The sequence below is a fragment of the Balaenoptera ricei genome, chromosome 6 (assembly GCF_028023285.1).
Source record: "Balaenoptera ricei isolate mBalRic1 chromosome 6, mBalRic1.hap2, whole genome shotgun sequence".
Lineage (NCBI taxonomy): Eukaryota > Metazoa > Chordata > Mammalia > Artiodactyla > Balaenopteridae > Balaenoptera > Balaenoptera ricei.
In genome coordinates, this window is record NC_082644.1 from 31,031,699 (window position 1) to 31,051,368 (window position 19,670).

At 46.8% G+C, this 19,670-nt stretch overlaps 1 protein-coding gene across 2 annotated transcripts in view; it reads right to left on the minus strand.

Moving 5' to 3' along the window:
• Positions 1-19,670, minus strand: part of BICD2 (BICD cargo adaptor 2) — a 53,962-nt gene that overhangs the window by 12,490 nt on the left and 21,802 nt on the right. For both annotated transcript variants that reach the window (XM_059924409.1, XM_059924408.1), the window contains exon 2: positions 4,080-4,292. In XM_059924409.1, coding sequence (XP_059780392.1) covers positions 4,080-4,292 — 213 coding nt within the window. The remainder of the gene's footprint in view (positions 1-4,079; positions 4,293-19,670) is intronic.

Consider the following 19,670-nt stretch of genomic DNA (forward strand, 5'->3'; position numbering starts at 1 on the left):
ATTGCCTAGGCCAAAGCCCTCTGCACCCCAGAACCTATGTGCCCAGGCTGCACCAGAAACCTCTGCTGAGCTGAACCCTTGCGCAGTCTTCCTGCACAGGAGTTGTCTTTGTTATTTTTATTGAGATATGATTCATATACCATGAAGTTCACCCACTGAAAGTGTACAATTCAGTGGTTATAGCTTCTTCAGAGTTGTGCACCATTACCTGTTCCGGAACATTTTCATCACCCTAAAAAGAAACCACTCACCAATTAGCAACCACCAATCTGCTTTCAGTCTGTGGATTTGCCTTTTCTTGACATTCACAGAAACGGACCTGGACAACGTGTGGCCTCTCTGTGTGGCTCAGAAAACCTTTCACTGGCGCTGTCTCCATACTGGCACTGCATGTGATGCTCAACCGCCCCGAGGGGCATCACCCACTCCTTCACTACTGAGTACGTACCAAGTGTGCTAGGTGCTGCTCTAGGCTCTGTCTTGTTCACTGAGGCACGTGTACAGTCGCCCACGCACAGCACACACATTGCCAACTGGTGTCAGCTGCTGCTGAGGGAGGCCGAGTAGGTGAGGAGGGGTGTTGTACTGAAGTCAGGTCTGGGAGTCTGGAATGCAGAGCAGCCAGTACCCCATGTCGCAGAAGCCCCATCACGGTGCAGCTGGAGCTAAGGCACAGGGAGGGAGCACCGCCCAGCACAGGAGCGCTCCAAAGCTGGTCAGTATTTTCCCTCAGAGGAAAGGGCAAGATGTTTAGCCAGGAGGCCATAGCCCAAGCCCCAGGAAAGGCCTGTGGCCCCGTGTAAGGCCAGGGTGGAGGTGGGAGGGATGCCCCAGCCCAGTCAGAGTTGTGGAGCCTGCACAGGGAGAAGGTGAAGACAGAGGCAGAGACCGGAGCAATGTGAACACAAGACAAGGAACACGGAGGGTTGCCGGCACCCAAAAGCTGGAGAGGCTCCACATGGAACATGGTCCTGCCAGCACCTTCATTTCAGATACAGAAAATCTTAGAGAATAAAATTCTGTGGTTTTAAGCCAGTAGTTTGTGGCAATCTATTATGGTGGCCCGAAAAAACAAATATACAAATATAGGTTTAATACCAGGAAAAAGACATTGCTGTAACAAATACCTGAATATGTGGAAGTGGCCGTGGAGGTGGGGATGGCCAGAAGCTGAAAGAGCTTTGAGGAGGACAGGAAAAGGCCAGACTGCCTTGAGACTATTGGTAGAAATGTAATTGTTTCAGGTGACTCTGGTGAGGCTCAGAGAAGAGTCACAGAGAAATCTTCAGTTGCCTTAGGGAATGCATATACCATCACAAAATAACACTAGAAGAGGTATGAATGTTAGTTAGAAGTGCTCCCAGTAAGGCCTTAGGAGGGAATAAGAAACAGTGGAAAGGCTGTCCTTGCTGGAAAGTGGTAGAAAACCAGGCTGAGCTGTATACCAGGGCTGGGTGGAAAGCAGAATTAGTAAGCGAGGAATTTGGATGATTAGCAACCTCTGGGTTGTCTGCCCATGTGACAACCCCATGCCCTGGCTCTGGAGCCAGGTGTCCTTCTGTCCAAGCCTGTCCACTCCACACTGGAGCATGGGGCTGCTGCTCCTGACCCAATACCCACCACCTCACTTTGCGGCCTAACACCTTGCTTTCTTCCAGAAGCTCCTGGTGGCCCAGATGCCACCATAGCAGGAAAAAAGCCTTTTCCTGGCTCCTAGCCAGGACAGGGGAGATGGCAACCGACATGACTTCTGCTGGGACATCTTTGTCACTCACTCCTGGGCCTGTGCAGGGCCTGACATGTGCAGAGTCCACCAGGACAGCAAGGCCAGGGTCCAATGGGACAGAAAGACTTTTCCTAGGGGGGGTCCCACCGGGCAGATGCTGCTGACACCTCCACAACTCACAGTCCTGCTTCGCCAGGAAGCCCTCACCCCTCCATTCCCAAGGCAAATCCGTGGAAGGCCTTGGCATGTGCAAAGGACCTGACTCTGCCTCCAGCCAGCTGTGGCCGTGCCCAGCTCCTTGGGTCTCTGCTTCTCCATCTGCAAAATGGGGCCCAAGGCCATGTCCCAGGACAGAAGTCGGCGGGGCCCGTCCATTCACAGTGCAGAGGTCAGGACCCACTGACTTTAGGCATGCAGCCAAACCTTCTGCACCTTGGTTTCCCAATTTGTGAGATGAGGGAAGTAACTGGATGCCCACAGGGTCACTGAGAGGACAAGTTATGGGGTAGCTGGAACTGTCCCACATGCTGAGCATGTTTGCTACACGTGTCACATGATGGAGGCCACGAGTTCCTCTTGGAGAGTTGGGCATGGGGGAATGAACCCCTAAGCCAGTCATCGCAGGGTGGAAGGATGGGGATGGGGGTGGGGGTCAGAGGGCACAGCACAGCTGGCCCATCAGTCACTGAACATGGACGGCAGCAGGACCAGGCACAGGGAGGGAAATGACCTCCTGTGGAAGGGGCATCTCCTATGGCGACTGTGCAAAGCCTCCTTGGCTGGGTCACACCAAGACAGGTACAGGTTGGTGCCTATCAGGGACAGTGCTTGGTGTTGTGTCCTCATGATCCAGGCTCCTCAGCCAGGCCCGAGCCTTGGTGCAAGCCTCCTGTAGGATGGGGGACGGCCATGGAGGAGCTCAGCAGAGCAGCTCAGGCAGAAGTGGCAGGGCCAGGACCAGCAGAAGAGTAACTTGAGTGGGATGGGAGCAGAGTACAGACAGAGCCAGCAACGATGGGGACACTGACCAGGGCTCTAGTCTGAGTAGGCAGTGATGGAGAGCCTCCACTCCAACCAAGAACCTGGCATGGCTCCACAGTGATCCTACACAGCTCCTACAGTGATCAGGGGCACAGGTGGGGCCTCAGGAGAGAGATGCACTGAGGATGTATGGGGGTGGGGAGGAGAAGGCTTCCTCCTGAAGCACTAAGAGGAACAGCAGGAATCCTGGCCCAACCAGACCTGTTCTTCAATAGCAGTGTGTGGGACTGGCTGAGCTCATTTCCTGACGCCAAAGTCAGTAGTCAGCAAGTCCCCCGCCACGCTCCTGACAGCCCCCTTCTGGAAGAGGGAAGGAGCAGAATGAGTCTGGGCTGGGCAGAGCACCTCTACTGGCTCTTCCGGAAAAGGGTACTTAGTCAGCAGAGTCTAGTCTCCAACTTGGGTGGTCAAATCTACAGCTCCAATGGCCCCTTCTCCCCACCCTGACTAGAATGCTCCTGTAGGAGGAAATGAGATCATGCACTCCCCCTGGATCCAGCCAAGTTCCTCCCAGGCCCACAAGCCTTGGTGATCTCTGATCCCAAACCAGGGTGGGTGACTACTCCCCACTGTTGCCGGACCCTGGGCTCTGCCCCAAACCTTGCCAGTGTCCCCTCCCAGCCCTGTGGGACCTTGACTGCCATACACCCTCACATCTGAGGTGTCGACCTCAGAGCTGCCCACCGCTCAGAAACATCTGCTGTTCTGGTCACCTGTCACTTGCTCCCCGCCCCCCCCAGGAGAATAGAGGCCAGAGAGTGGGTCTTCCCACAGCCCAGAGCAAGGCCTCTTGCCCTTCCTAATGAGAACTTGTGGGCTCTAACAACCAGGGACCCCCCCCCCCCACCAAGGCCACAGCCAGGACTGCAGCTCATGTAGACTTCTGGTTATGCCTGCTCCCCTGATGCTGTCCCACCCCATCTTGCGAATGGTGGCCCACCCTCCCACCTCTCTCGGAGGGCACTGGATGCCTGCCCTCCCCTCTCCACCTGCCCAGGCCTCTCATGGCCAGGCCCCTGTCAGGGGCCGAGCTGATCCTAGGAGCTGTCTGTGGTGGTCCCTTCTGATTTTGTTGTCACGAGCTGGCAGGTGGACACTATAATTCTGTTGTTCACATGAGGAACCCAGGATTCACATCAGCCCAAGGGCAGAGCTGGGATCCTGCCACCCTCAGTCCTTCCTGGACCACCATGAACCACATAAAACTGGGCTGGGAGTGGAACAACTTGTGGGTGGCCCTGCCCCCAGGAAGCACTGGCTTGTTTTCCCACCCACCCACAGTCAAGCAGCCCACCCTAGTTCTGCTGCTTACCTCCTTCAGCTCCTGGGCCACTGAGGCCAGGCGCTCGTTCTCCGACTGTGTGTTGGCAAGCACGTTGCGCAGCTGCTTCAGCTCTGTCTGCAGCTCCAGCACCTTGCGCACATAGTACTGCTCCTTGGAAGCTGACTCCTGGATCAGACTCTCCTCCCGGCTCTCGCCGTCCGCAGCCACCTTTTTATGGTTCGTGTGGGCCTGTCCAAATGCCTGCAGGAGATGAGATGCTCTTGAGGGGGAGACTGTAGGCAACCCTGTGGCCAGACACGTGGGGGAAGAGGGGGACACAGGAGGAGCAAGATACCTAAGGGCTACACGAGGGCTGTGAGGTTACAGAAGAGCTGGGAGTGGGGCTAATGAGGAGCCCTGGTGGGATGGGATAGAGGGACGGGCTGGAGGAACTGGGGTGAGGCAGGGATAGGAGGCCCCAGCCACCATCTCTGCCAGCGTGGCCCCCATCAGCAGACTGGCCCCAGTCCGGGGCCAGGAAGGGAAGCCCCCAGAACCAGGATGGGTCTGAGGTCTCCCTCCAGATATGGAAACCAAGACTCAGGGAAGTGCCCTTACCATGCCTGATCCTGATTCACTCATCCTGGGAGACACCTGTGCCTGGGGAGGCCTGGGAAGGTGGAAGCCCAAGCCTGGCACAAGTTAGGGGACAAGAGTGTGAACCAGACCACTCAGAATCGGCCAACAGGTCCCCATGTGTGTCCTAGTCAGGAGACCCTGCCCACCTGTCCAGGACCTGAGCACAGAGATAAAAATACCAGAGGGGAGAGGACCCACCATCCCCAGACCCAGCAAGGGCTTTAGGCTGTAAGAGGCAAAGGAGCATGTGGCTGGCTCAGGGAGGAGCCCCCATGGGCAAGTACAACCAGGATTGGCGCTGGCCTACCCAAGTCCATGCCCCAGGTCCCGGCCGGCTCGGACCTGCCATCGTGTCATGTCCCCCCAGGTGTCACGGCCCCTAGTAAGCACTTTTGCTTCTCTTTCCCTCCCACCCTGCACCATCACAGTAGCCAGGACGTGACCCACATAGGCCTGTAGTGTGTGTCCTCCCCAGGGGCCCCCTTCCCACTGGCCACCCCATGCAGACCTCTGAGGGGAGACCTTGTCTCTTTACAGGGCTCCTGGCTCACAGAAGAAAAATAAAAGAGAGAGGGCTCCTAAAGAGCAAAGAAAACGATGCCTTTATCTCTTGAGAGAAATAGAAACATTTTCATTCATTTATTATTTAATATGAAGTCTAGGAATTTAGTCCAAGAAAACAACGGGGAAAATGTGCAACGCCATGTATAAGGATGTTACTGAGCAGGACTGTTGGTAATATAAAAAATCAAAATGTAGAAAGTGTCTTGTTTCTCTGTCGGCAGGGGACTGGCTAAATAAAGTAGGGTAGGGTATGGTCAGGGTAACTGCTCTCCCTCCCAAGAGTGAGTCTTGTTCATCTGCTCTCAGCCACTGACAACCTGCTCAGTGAAGACACAGGCTCCTTTTTAAATCAAGTCAGCTCAGCTCTATGATTTCTATTGCTGTCCTCCACCTCCTCCATCCTGGTCCCAGGGAAAGACTAAAGCACAAATCTGTGTCTACGTAGGACCTGCCGTATCCTGGGTGGCAGCCCCAACCCCCAGCTGCATGCCAGCGCTAGGCGAACCAGAACTTGCCAGAAGTGCAGGAAGAACCCAACCCATGGGGCAGGTGTATTGGAAAGCATCAGCCAGCTCATGGGTGTCTCTCCAAACCTCCAGACAAGCCTAACGGGGTAAACAGAGCAGAACACGCACTTGAATCTCGAGCTGGAGCACCGACATCTCGTGAGGCACCGTGTCATCATCAGAGGCTATCCTGAGGTGGGATGGCTAAACACACGTGTGTGTGCACACACACACACACACACATTCACACCTTGGCCTGAATCTTCACCTCCACCCAGCTCCCAGCCTGGGGCCCATGAGCACCCAGGCAGCTTTTCAAAGACAATGGAGCTGGAGACTTACACCTCCTGCCAAGACAAGACACTCACAGAGTCTGGATCTCCCTCCCATGTGGAAAACTAAAAACAACTGGGAAGTTTATGTGACTAAGCAATAGTTTTCACGTCACTGAACACCAGATAGTGAGAGGCAGGGCACAGGTAAGCTCCGTGACACCCCCCACTCCTCCCAGAAGGAACTTCAGCCATGGTGCAGAAAGAAACTGAGGCCTGGCAGGCCTGAGAGAAGGAGGTGGTACTGGAAGACAGTGAGTGGACAAGGCAGTGAAGGCAGTAGACCTTTGAACAGAGGGGCCCTCAGTCCTCGCAGGGGACAGTCAGTGCAAGCCTGTGAGGAAGCCACCGAAGCCAGGAAACGGCCACCCATAGGGACAGAGGAAACAATTCCACTGCCTACACAGGCTGTAAGCAGCGCTTATTCCTACCAGCAAGAGGGAAGCCCTAACCCACAGGCAGCAGGTAGAGCCCTTGCAGGTCAGGACAAAGTGGAGCTGGGGAAATGCTCTCTGGTCCCGACCAACAAAGCTTAAGGGCAAAACCTGAAAGGATCAAACTATATCCCAGAATAAAGCACATGAACACACACAGGAATAACGGCACCATCTCCCAACACAGTGAAACCCAGAACCTGGCACCCAATCACTGGTGACTGGGCCTGCAAAGGGGCAGAGAAGCCAGTCCACGAGGAAAGGAGAGGACAGAGTGACACAGTGACAGAGCCGGGAGATGGGGCAGGACTGATTTCTATAGGCTCAGGAACACTGAGCCATGCCAAGCAGCAACCAGAGAAGATACAGAAGATGGAATTACAAGGTGTGAGATGAAAGGGGCACTGGATGGGATTAACGGAAAATTGCACAACACAGATTAGTTAACTTGAAGAAACAGCAATAAGACTACTCAAAATAAAACACATAGGCAAAAAAAAAAAGACTAAAACACCAAACACAGTGTGAGTGAGCTGTGGGATAACTTCAAGGAGCCCAACACATGGGTAGTTAAGAGTCCCTACGGGAGAGGAAGAGAGGATAAAAAAAAAACTTCAAGCAATAATGACTGAAATTTTTCCAAATTTGATGGAAACTATAAATCCACAAATCTTAGCAGCTCATCAACCTCCAAGCACAAGAAATAAGAAGAAAACTGCACTAAACATATCACAAACTTGTTTAAAACCAGTGATGCAGGAAAAAAATACTAAAATCAGCCAGAGGAAAAAGGACACACTACTTATAGAGAAGGAAGCATAAGGATGACACAGGATTTCTCTGACAAGCCTGGAGACAGTGGAGCAACATCTTGAAAAAACAAAACAAAAAACTTATTAACTGTAGCGCCATACCCAGTGAGAACTGTTCAAAAATAGAGGTGAAATAAAGACTCCAGACATACAAAAGTTGTAAGAATTTATCACCAGCAGAAATGCATTACAAAGTGCTAAATAAAATCCTTCAGGAGAAGAAAAACAATACCAGATGGAAATCTAGATTTACAAGGAGTTAAAAGCACCAGAAATGGTGACTACGTGAGCAAATATAAAAGACTTGTTCTTCTTCTTATGTAAATCCCTTTAAAAGATAATTAAGAGATTCAATGCAATCTCTATCAAAATTCCAATGACCTTTTTTTGCAGAAATGAAAATTTATACAGAACTGAAAGGGGCCCAGAACAGCTAAAACAATATTGAAATAAAACACAGTGGGAGGACTCACATTAAGTTTTGAAATTCTCAAACTTAAGATTTCAAAACTTAATATGAGGATACAGTGATCAAAACAGTGTGGTACTGGCATAAGGATAGACAATATAGACCAACAGAACAGAAGAGTCCAGAAATAAACCCTCACAGATGTGGTCAATTGATTTTTGAGAAGCGTGCAAAAATAATTCAGTGATGAAAGAATAGTTTTTCAACAAATAGTGCTAGGATAGATGGAAATCCACATGCAAAAGAATGAAGCTGGATCTCTTCCTTACATCATATATAACAATTAACTCAAAATGGATCAGAGACCTAAATGTAAGACCTAAAACTACAACTCTCAGAAGAAAATAGGGATAAATCCTCATCACTTTGTTGGCAATGGGTTCTTCCATGTGACACCAAAAGCACGAGTAACAAAAGAAAAAAATAGATAAATTGTACTTCATCAAAATTTAAAAATCTGTGTATTAAAGGACATTATTAAGTGAAAAAACAACCTACACAACAGTAGAAAATATTTTTAAATTTTGTATTTGATAAGGGTCTAGTATCCAGAACATATAAAGGACTCCTATAACTCAACAATAAAAAGATAAACAACCCAATTTAAAAAGTGTACAAAAGACTTGAATAGACATTTCTCCAAAGATTAAAAAAAAAAGGCCAATCAGCTCATAAAAAGATGCTCAACATCAGCAGACATTAGGGAAATGCAAGTCAAAACCACAATGAGATAGCACCTCACACCCACTAGGATGGATATAATTGAAAAATAAAATTTAAAAAAAGAAAAATAACAAGTGCTGGTGAAGGTATGGAAAAACCGGAACCCTCATACATTGCTAGTGGGAACATAAAATGGTGCAGCTGTTCTGGAAAACAGCCTGGCAGATCCTCAGAAAGTTAAACATAGAATTACCATATGATTCTGCAATTCCACTTCTAGGTATAGACTCAAAAAAAAAAAGAACATATATATCCACACTAAAACTTGTACACAAATGTTCATAACAGCCAGTAAGTGGAAACAACCCAAATGTCCAGCAATTGATGAAGGGATAAATAAAATGTGGTCTATCCATACAATAGCATATTATTTGGTAATAAAAAGAAATGAATTACTGATACACGGTACAACATATATGAACCTTGAAAATATTCTGCTATGTGAAAAGAGCTAGTCATAAACGGCCACATATTTTATGATTCCATTTATATGAAATGTCCAAAACAGGCAAATCTATAGCGATAGAAAGCACATCAACGGTTGCCCATGGCGGGGGGTGGAGTTGGGAGGTTGGAGTGGGTGACAGTTAAGGGGGTATCTTTTGGGGCTAATGAAAATGTGCTAAAATTGGTTGTGGTGATAGATGCACAACTTTGAATATAAAAGCCAATGAACCATACATTTTACATGAGTAAATTGTATGGTAAGTGAATTATATTAATAAATAAAGCCGTTAAAGTTGTTCAAAGAAGTTAAAGAATGAAAAAAAGATAAACCACGCTAACACTCATCAAAAGAAAGCTGGAATGGCTCTATTAATATCAGATAAAGTAGATTTCAAAGCAAAGAATATCACCAGTGACAAAGTGGGTCATTTCATAATAATAAGGAGTCTAGGGACTTCCCAGGTGGCACAGTGGTTAAGAATCTGCCTGCCAATGCAGGGGACACGGGTTCGATCCCTGGTCCGAGAAGATCCCACGTGCTGCGGAGCAACTAAACTACTGAGCCTGCTCTCTAGAACCCGTGAGCCACAACTACTGAGCCCACGTGCTACAACTACTGAAGCCCACGCACCTAGACCCCATGCTCTGCAACAAGAGAAGCCACTGCAATGAGAAGCCCATGCACCGCAACAAAAAGTAGCCCCTGTTCGCCACAACTAGAGAAAGCCTGCGCGCAGCAACAAAGACCCAACACAGCCAAAAAAACAAAAAAAGGAGTCTAAGTCACAAAGACAACCTTACAATTCTATGAAGCAAAAACTGATAGAACTGCAAGGAGAAATAGATAAATCCAAAATTATAGTTGGGAGAGTTCAACATCCAACTCTTCATATTTCTCTCAAGATTTCATAGGACAAGTAGGCAGAACATCAGTAAGGACACAGAAGACATGAACAACACTATTAACTAGGTTGACCTAATTGGCATGTGTAGAATCTCCCACCCGACAGCAGCAGCACACACATTCTTTTCAAGGACACATTTACCCAGACAAACCATATTCTGGGCCATTAAACATGCCCCAAAAGGATTCAGGCCATACAGAGAATTTGCTCTAACCACAGGGAATTAAATGAGAAATCAATAATGTAAAGCGCTCTAGAAAATCCTCAAATATTTGGCACCTAACCAACACATGGGTCAAAGAAGAAATCAAAAGTGAAACTAGAAAGTATTTTTAACTAAATGAAAATGAAATGAATGTGAGAATTTGTGGGATGCCACTATAGCAAGGACTTAGGAGGATATTTATAGCACTAAATGCTAAATGACTATGTTACAGGAAAAAAACCAAAAAAAAAACAAAAACCAAACACCAATCCAATCAATAACCTCACTTCCATCTTAAAAACTAGACCAGGTAATGGACACAAAGCTCAAGGTACAGCTAAAAGCCCTGTGGGGTTAAGCCCTTTTAACAGATGAGACGACTGAGGCTCACAAGGCTAAGAGCCTAGGCCCCAGGCACACACCTCGTAAGAGCCCCACGTTCACCCCAGCTCACCGTGCTTGGTCTTCTCCAGACAACACTCCTTCAGGCCTTAGCCCAAACGTTCTCTGGGCCTTCTACAGACCGAGGGATGAAGGCCTTCAAGTCCTGCCTGGTGGCTGCCATGTTCCTCACCTCCATGTCTCAGACACAAATTCTGTACTGAACACAGACCCTATAAACCCCACTGGGAGCATGGTTTTAAACCCTCCTTATAGACTGTGTATTACTTAGGGGAGGAGCTGTTTCTTGTTTACAGCTAGTCTTTGGGCCCACATGGTATGTGATGAGAGTTCAGCCAGCCCCAGTCAGAACTGTCTCTTTTCAGCTGTGTGCTTGTGTATTCACTCAGTTGCTCAACAAACACTGGACAGCAGGATGGTGGACTAGGACACATATTGTCATGCCCTGCCTAAAGCCCTCATGACCTCTTATCCTCTGGTGGTGGGAGTGTAGTAACTGGTACAACCACTTAGGAAAACTATTATCTACTAACACTAAGCACACACCTGTTCTCTGACCCTGCGTGTTTATAGGAGCATTATTTACAAAAAACCCAGAAAGTTCCCAAGTTTTGTCAACAGAAGGAAAAGTTATGATATAGTCACATGATGAAATACTACACAGAAATGAAAATGAGTAAATTACTGCTATTTAGACAACAGAGACGAATCTCATATAATATTGGGTGAAAGAAGCCAGACACAAAAGAGATATACTGTATGATTCCATTTATATATACAGTTCCAAGAATAAGTAAAACTAATCTCTGCTGGTATTAGGGCAGTGGTGACCATTGGGTCGGGGGAGGGCCCTTGAAAGAGGCTTCTGGGGCTGGAGATGTTCTGATTCTTGATCTGGGTGCTCATTACATGGGTGTGTTCAGCATCTGGAAGTTCACACTTATGCTTTGTGCTCTATATGTTTTTCCTCAATAAAAAGTAAAAACAGAAACAAAAAATTAGAAGAGCACATGAAATTCAAAGAAAAAAAAGGAAGCAATAATGATCAGAGTAGAAATGAATGAAATAGAAAAAATATAAAATAAATTAATTCAAAAGTAAGTGCTTTGAAAAGATTAATCAAATTGATAAATCTCTAGCCAGAATAACTGGGGTGGGGGTAAGGAGCACCACAAACATTAAAAAGCATAATAAGGGAATATCATGAGCAGCTTTATGCCAACAAACATGACAACTTAGATGAAATGGACAAATTCCTTGAAAGACAAAAACTACCAAAGCCCACTCAAGAAGAAATAGATTATCTGAATAGTCCTATATCTACTAAAGCAATCGAATGTGTAGTTAAAATCCTCAAAGAGAACATTCTGGGCTCAGATGGCTTCACTGGTGAATTCTACCAAACATTTAAGAACGACATAAATCCAACTGTACACAGATTCTTCCAGAAAACTGAAAAGCAGGGAATACTTTCCACCTAATTTTATGAGACCAGCATTACCCTGTAACCAAAACCAAAGACAGTACAAAAATCTACCAATATATAAAAAGGATAAGGAACCATGATCCAGAGGGGCTTATCCAAAGAATGTAGTGTTGATTAGCAATCACTAGAAAAAAAAAATCAATGTAATTCAGTATATTAAGACAAAAAAAGAAAATCTATGGGATCATCTCAAAAGATGCAGGAAAACCTGACAAAATTCAACATTCATCCCTGATAAGCACTCTCAGCAAACAGAAGGGAGCATCCTCAACCTGATAAAGGGCATCTTCCAAACACCTGTCAGCTAATATTATTTAATGATGAAAAACTGAGTCTCCCTGCTTCTGTTCAACCTTGCACTGGAGTTCCCAGCCTACAGTGCAATGAAACAAAAAAAACCAAAGGCATCTAGATTGGAAAGGAGGAAGTAAAACTGTCTTTATTTACACATCACACAACAGTCTGTATAGAAAATCCAAAGAAATCTACAAACAAGCCACTAGAACTAATAAGTGAGTTCAGCTAGGCTGCAAGACACAAGATTAATATACAAAAATCAAACTTATTTCTATATGCTAGGATTGAACAATCAGAAAGTGAAAAAATTTTAAATATTATTTACAATAGCATTAAAAATATTAAATGCTTATGCTTAAATCTGACAGAAGATGTGCAAGACCTATACGTTAAAAGCCACAGAATATTGTTGAGAGAAATTAAATAATGGAGAGATATACCTATTCATGGGCCAAAAGACTCAATATTGTTAAGACGTCAATTCTCCACAAATGGATCTTTTAATTCATCACAATGCCAATCAAAATCCCAGTATTTTTTTTGGTAGAAATTGAACATCTCATTCTAAAATTCATATGGAAATTCAAAGGACCTAGAACAATCAAAATGACTTTGAAAAAGAACAACAAAGGAGTAGGACTAACACTAACTGATTTCAATATTATAAAGCTATAGTAATTAAGAGAGCATACTATCGGCATAAAGATGGACAAACAGAGGTACTGAACATAATAGAGAATCCAGAAATAGACCCATACGTATGGCCAACTGACTTGACAAAGGTACAAAAAAAGGCAATTTGGTGGAGAAGGGATAATCTTTTAACAAATGATGATAGAATAAATGAATATCCTTATATAAAAAAATGAGCTACAATCCATACCTTACAGCATATATGAAAAGTAATTTAAAATGGATCATAAGCTTAAACATTAAAAGTATAAGACTTCCAGGGGAAAACAAGATAAAATGTTTGTGACTTTGGACATGACCCACAGAAAGAGAAACTGGTAATCTGGACTCCAAAACTACGAATTTATGCTGTTAGGCAAGTTAAGAGAATGACAAGTCATAGACTGGGAAAAAAATGTTTGCAAATCACACATTTGATAAAGGATTTGTATCCAGAATATAAGAACTCTCAAAACTCAGTAAGAAAAATAACCCAATAAAAAATGGGCAGAAGAACTGAACAGATACTTCACCTGAGAAGATATATATATGAGAAGGAATCACATGAAAAGGTGCTCAACATATTAAATGAAAAGGGAAATGGAAATGATAACTACAATGAGTTACCACTAGAACACTGAAGATTAAAATGCCTGACCCTACCAAGGCTGGCATGAGGGTGGAGCAATTAGAACTCTCCTACACTGCTGATGGGGAGTGTAAAACGGTGCAACCACTTTGGCAAAGAATCTGGCAGATTCCTAAAAAGTTAAGCATACATCTGACATATGGCATAGCCATCCAGTCTTAGGTATTTACCCAAGAGCAATGAAAGCATATGTCTATACAAAGACTCATATAGGAATGTGTATATCTGTAACAGCCAAAACAAAACAAAAAACTCAAAACAACCCAATGACCATCAATAGGAAAATAGATTTTAAAAAGTGTGGAGCAGCCACACAATGGAATACTACTCAGCAATCAAAAGGGAATAGCTATTGATATGCACATTAACAAACGTACATCTAAAAATTATGCCAGACCAAAAAAAACAGTATGTGTTGTATGATTCCATTTATTTAAAACTAGAAAGTGCAAACAAATGTATATGTCATGGTCGCCTGGGGATGAGGAGGAAAGAAATTACAAATGGGGATGAGGAAACATGTGGGGATGATGAATACCTTCATTATCTCGATCACACTGTGGACCTCATGAGTATACACCTATATGGAAACTTATCAAACTGAATACTTTAAATATATGCAATTTATTGTATTTCACTTATACTTCAATAAAGCTAAGACAACAACTTGGATGTCTTTGAAGCATCAACCTGGAGACTTCACCCTTATGCTCACTGCCCCAGCTCACAGGCCAGGAGGCTGAAGTTGGGAGAAGTGGAGACTATCTATGCCCCTGGTCACTCAGCCCACCTGTCTGAGTTTCTTCTGACCAAAGCATCCTCCCACCTTGCACCATCCTGTGTAGGCTTGAGTCTATCTCAAAACCTGCCTCCCTATCCCAGGAAGCGCTCAGAGCAGCACCATTTACCATCTGACTGGGGTGTCCAGCTGTGGATATGCTTGTCCTCACCTCACTGCACACTTCCCATGCCGGTGCCTACTGGAGGGCCTCCAAAAGTTCCTGGGCAGCTCAGGGGCCCAGCTTTGGCCTCCATCCCAGGTCTGTCCACAAAATTCCCTGGCCACTCTGGGGAAGAAAGGCAACGACCTCCTGGACCACAGCATGTCTGTCTGGACTTTGAGGCGGCGGTGGCAGTGCCTTTGTGATGTCCCCTCAGGGCTGCTCCAGCTGTGAGCGGGCTGACGCTGTTCCTGACACAGGATTGCAGCCCATACCCTGCCCACTGCTCCGAAGCTTCCCAGGCCCAGTGAGCTCAGTTGTGAGGTCACGCCGGGCCTTGCTTCAAGTACATCCACATTCATGTGGACACCTGCAGCCAGAACCAGACATGGTGGGGGAGGCTGCAAGTGCCAAATGGGGAGGGGGCCAAGGGCAAGTTTCAGCCCAGGAAGGGGAGTTGCAGGGTTACAGGGGTAAGATTTCAAAGCCAAATGTGGTGGGAAGAGGGGCCAAAGCCCGGGGAACAGTGTGAGCACATGCCAGGCAGGAGATCCCAGGCTCTCTAGGAAGTATCAGGAGCCACTTTCTGAGAATGGAGGAGTTGGGAGTCTCAGAGACCACAGGGGCAGCCCGGGCAGGAAGACCCAAGTGGGGAGCAGAGGGGTTGGGTGGGGATGGGAGTCAGGCCTGGGGGCTTCCCCAAGTAACTTAGCATGCTGCCTAGTTTCTGTGGAGTGGCAACAGTGGTGAGGGCTCAGAGACTAGGGCACTTGCACACTTTGGTAAACGAGACCGGTACCACCCTGACCCTCCCTCCCTCAAGCCTGAAGTCTCACTGTGGGAGCCCTTAGAGACAAGACAGGATGAGTTCCTGTCACGAAGTTCAGGTTCTGGGTGGCCCCACCTTGCTGCCCAGTGCAGCCACCAATCTCGGTGTGTTGGCAGTGAGGTGCCAAGGGCAGCATGGTCCAGAGCACAGGGCACCCAGAGAGCAGGACACAGAGGGGATGGAGTGCGTGCAGGGAGGGTGACAACTAGCGGACCACCAACCGTTTATGAGGGTGGGGTCTTGGCAGGGAGGGGACGCCCATGAGGACATTCATGCAACAAACCAAACCTCTGCTTCCACCAAGGGCTGGGACCCAGCAGTGGACAAACAGCCCCCCTCCTGCCTCTTCCACCTGATGAGAAGAATGGAGGTCAGCACACTGCGGCCCATGTCTGGTCCAAGCCTCATTCTACAACTAAAGTTGTACTGGAGCACAGCTAAACGGGAAAGCTGAAGCAGGCTAGCATGATGCTGGGGCTTCTGCCTTCAGTCCATGGGTGTGAGGCCCACATGGCCAGTGACCCAAATGGCCCACACACAGGGGCCACACAGCCCACACGGGGGTCAGCGACTGGACAGGGACCAAGAGCCTGGTGTCCACAGGGAGTTTGCGGACTTTCCAAGTAAAAGGCCCCATCCGCCTCTCCCTAACTTGCCTGGCTCAGGGCACAGACCTCAGGACCCCTCGGACACAGAAGGTCCCTCCAGAGAAGCCCTGGCTGCCACACAGGCTCTCTGGGCGGGGCATCCAGGGCAGAGACAAGGACAGGAGGGAGGGAACAGGGAGTCAAACAGGAAGAGAGCTGAAACAGCTCCATACTCTCAGCGCCAAAATCTGTATTAGTCAGGGATGCTCAGAGAAATGAAAGCAAGAGAATATATGTAGCTATACATAAGAGGAGACTTATTACAGGAGGTGGCTTAGGCAGTTACGGAGGCTGAGAAGTCACACAATCTACTGTTTGCAAGTTGTAGACCTGTGGCATAATCAGTCTGAGTACAAAGCCCTGAGAACTAGCAGCATCAACGCCTGAGGGCAGAAGATGGACATCTTAGCTCAAGCAGAGAGTGAACTGACCTTTCCTCCACATTCTGTTCCAATCAGGCTCCCAGTGGATTGGATGATGCTCACCCACACTTAGGGAGGTATCTATTGAACCAATGCTAATCTCTTCCAGAAACATGTTCACAGACACAACCAGAAATGATGTTTCACCAGCTATCTGGGCATCCCTTAGTCCAGCCAAGTTGACACACAAAATTAACCATCACACAGGCATGGGGTCTGTTGCAATGACCCTCAACTCTGTTGCTGTGGTGTGAAAGCAGCCGTAGACAACAGAGGCAAAAATGAGTAAAATGTTATTTACAAGACCAGACTGAAAGCCAAATATGGCCCTCAGGCAGCAGTTTGCTGACCCCTAGTCTGGGCCAGCACCTCGTCATCACCTGGCATCCACTTTCTGTGGCTCACCATAGAAAAACTATTAAGTGTATGTTGAAGGGGTCCATCCCTAAGCCAGGTGCAGAGGAGGAAATGTGCATTGGATCAGAGCCTGGAAGGATGAGGGGTGCTGCAGGTGCAGGGATGGGCATGACGAAAGCCCAGGGCAGGACAAGGTGGGCTAGGAGGAGAGCTGGGTCCTTATGCCATGCCTCTGAGCCCTGAACAAGAAGGCCCCTTCCTCCTCGGCCATGGCAGACCCTAGCACTCACTGGGCAGGAAAGAAGGTATGAGCACTGTGGTGTCTGCTGCCTTTGCTCCATCCTGGCTGTGAGTCTGGACAAGTCCCTCCCTTCGCTGAGCCCAACTGTAAACTGGGCTGTGTGTACAATGCCCAGTCCCAAGCCAGCTGATGGGCCCTGAGCCCCAGGTGAGATAAGCCACATTGAGCCCACTTATGAAGACTGCCAGGGCTTGAAGAGTGACCCTAGGTGAGCGTCTGCTCTGCAGTGTCCTCACTGCCCACTCCCCTTCCCATCAAGAGAACGACGTGAGCATTTCTGCAGTGAGCACGGGTTACCAGTCCTAGCTCAAAGAGGTTGATCCTTAGTCTCTGACACACCTACAAGGGGCCAGAAACAAGTCTGCATGAGGAGAATGAGAACAAGCCTGGCTCCTGACCCCAGCAGGGCAGAAGCAGCAGTGGGAACCAGGCTGCAAACAGGGCTGCTCTGGAGGACCTTTCTTCCCGACCCAGCCTGGCCATCTTGTTAGCAGATAGGGTAGGGGGTCCCTGGAGAAAGAATCAGGCATGGCTTTCTTGACATAAGAGAAGCCATTTTTGGCCTAAGACATTTTGTAATCTAAGCCTGGTCACAGGGCTTGTCCTTGAGCAGGTCTCAGTAGTTATCTTAAAGGAAGAAAAGAATGCAGGAACAAATTATTCCCTATTATCAAGTAAGAGAAGTAATAATAACAAAGATAATATATATTTGTAAAGACTCCCAGTTCTGTTTCAATGGTAAAGATTGCCCTGAAGTGCTCAACCAACGGATCAACTGGAACCTAAGGGATGATGATATGGACCTTTTCTGACCCTTGTGACTTCCAACTAATGCTTGGACTCTGTCAACCTTTGCCCCAATTCTACACTGATTTCTCCTTTGCTCTGGTCCCTTTATGAATATGCATATACTGCCCAAGCCCCTTCATGAATATGCATGTACCCTTATCTTAAAATTTCCCCAATTTAAAAAAAAATAAATTTATTTATTTTGTTTATGATTTTTGGCTGTGTTGGGTCTTCGTTGCTGTGCGTGGGCTTTCTCTAGTTGCGGCGAGCGGGGGCTACTCTTCGTTTGCAGCGGGCTTCTCACTGAGGTGGCTTCTCTTGTTGCGGAGCACGGGCTCTAGAGTGCACAGGCTTCAGGAGGTGCAGCGCATGGGCTCAGTAGTTGTGGCTCACGAGCTCTAGAGTGCAGGTTCAGTAGTTGTGGTGCACGGGCTTAGCTGCTCCGCGGCATGTGGGATCTTCCCGGGCCAGGGCTCGAACCTGTGTCCCCTGCATTGGCAGGCGGATTCTTAACCACTGTGCCACCAGGGAAGCCCAAAACTTCCCCAATTTTTGAGGGAATTTTATGATTGTTGAATTCTCTATATTTGTTCAATACAGTGTAACATCACTTAGGAATTGAACTTTTTTCTGTGCAGCATAATCTCACAATGCAGATGGCAAAGCGTCATTTTGATGGAGCTCTTCATTTCCCCATATTGTCCGGCAGAGGGCGCCTTATGTGGAAGGCAGCCTTGATCGTTTTTTGATGATTATTATGGACTGAAACACATTATTCAGAAATGTGGTAGATTTATCTTCAAAAATTATAAGGCTCTTTAGAGGATAGTTATATGCATGTGTACTTTTAAACTGTATTGTAATTCAAACAGTAATTTGTTCCACACAGGAACGCCTACACTGAGAATCATTACACTTTTTCAGGTCAACATTCTTTAAAAATTATTTTAGCTTGCTTTATGTTATTAACTAGTTAATTATTATTGCAAATGACCTTATATTCTCTTTCTTAAAGGTATGAAGTGAGCGGATACTGGCCAAATAATTTATACACATAGGTATTTTGCTATGTTTGTATCAATTAATATAAAAACCATAAAATATACCCATTTTAAAATCATATCTTATAAACCTTTAGAAATAAATGTAACATAAAAAATAATTTACTCCTGTGCCTACCTTCTTTATAGGTAAGAAGACAGACCAAATTTACATTTTCTTTGCCCTTTTTCTTTAAAACTGTATCTTTATTATATTGGCTGCAGAATTACATTTCCTCTTGTCTCTTTTCACTGACAAATCTGACAGGGGTTCTGCCACACTATCCAGCTCAGAAATATTCTTGAGTAATAAAGTGAAAACAATATTGAATAAGAAAAGAAAAAAAAAAAACTTCCCCAATTCTGATGTTCGGGGAGACACTGCTTTGGGAAAGATCCCTGGTGCTCTCCTTACTTGCTGCCAAGTAATAAACCCTTCCTTCTCCCGCTCTTTGGCTTGGTCGTGTCTTTTGGCTCGATATCCACCAAGAGGTGAACCAGTTTTTCGGGTGATGATCTGATACAGCAGGCACAATACATGCCAAACGAGGAGAACCGGACTAATAAGCATTTCCAGGAGGTAAGGCGTGCTTCCAGGAAGCAGTTTTCACAATGAAGCTTGGGATTTGGGATTCTCAACTTCCTTGGAATTCCTGGGCTGATCCAGCCCCATCCACTCACAGCAGTTCCCACCTCTTCCTGAAGGGCTACCAAGCAGGGTGTGGGCATCCCGGAAATTCCCAACTTCTATCAGCTGCCCATCCAGGCCCC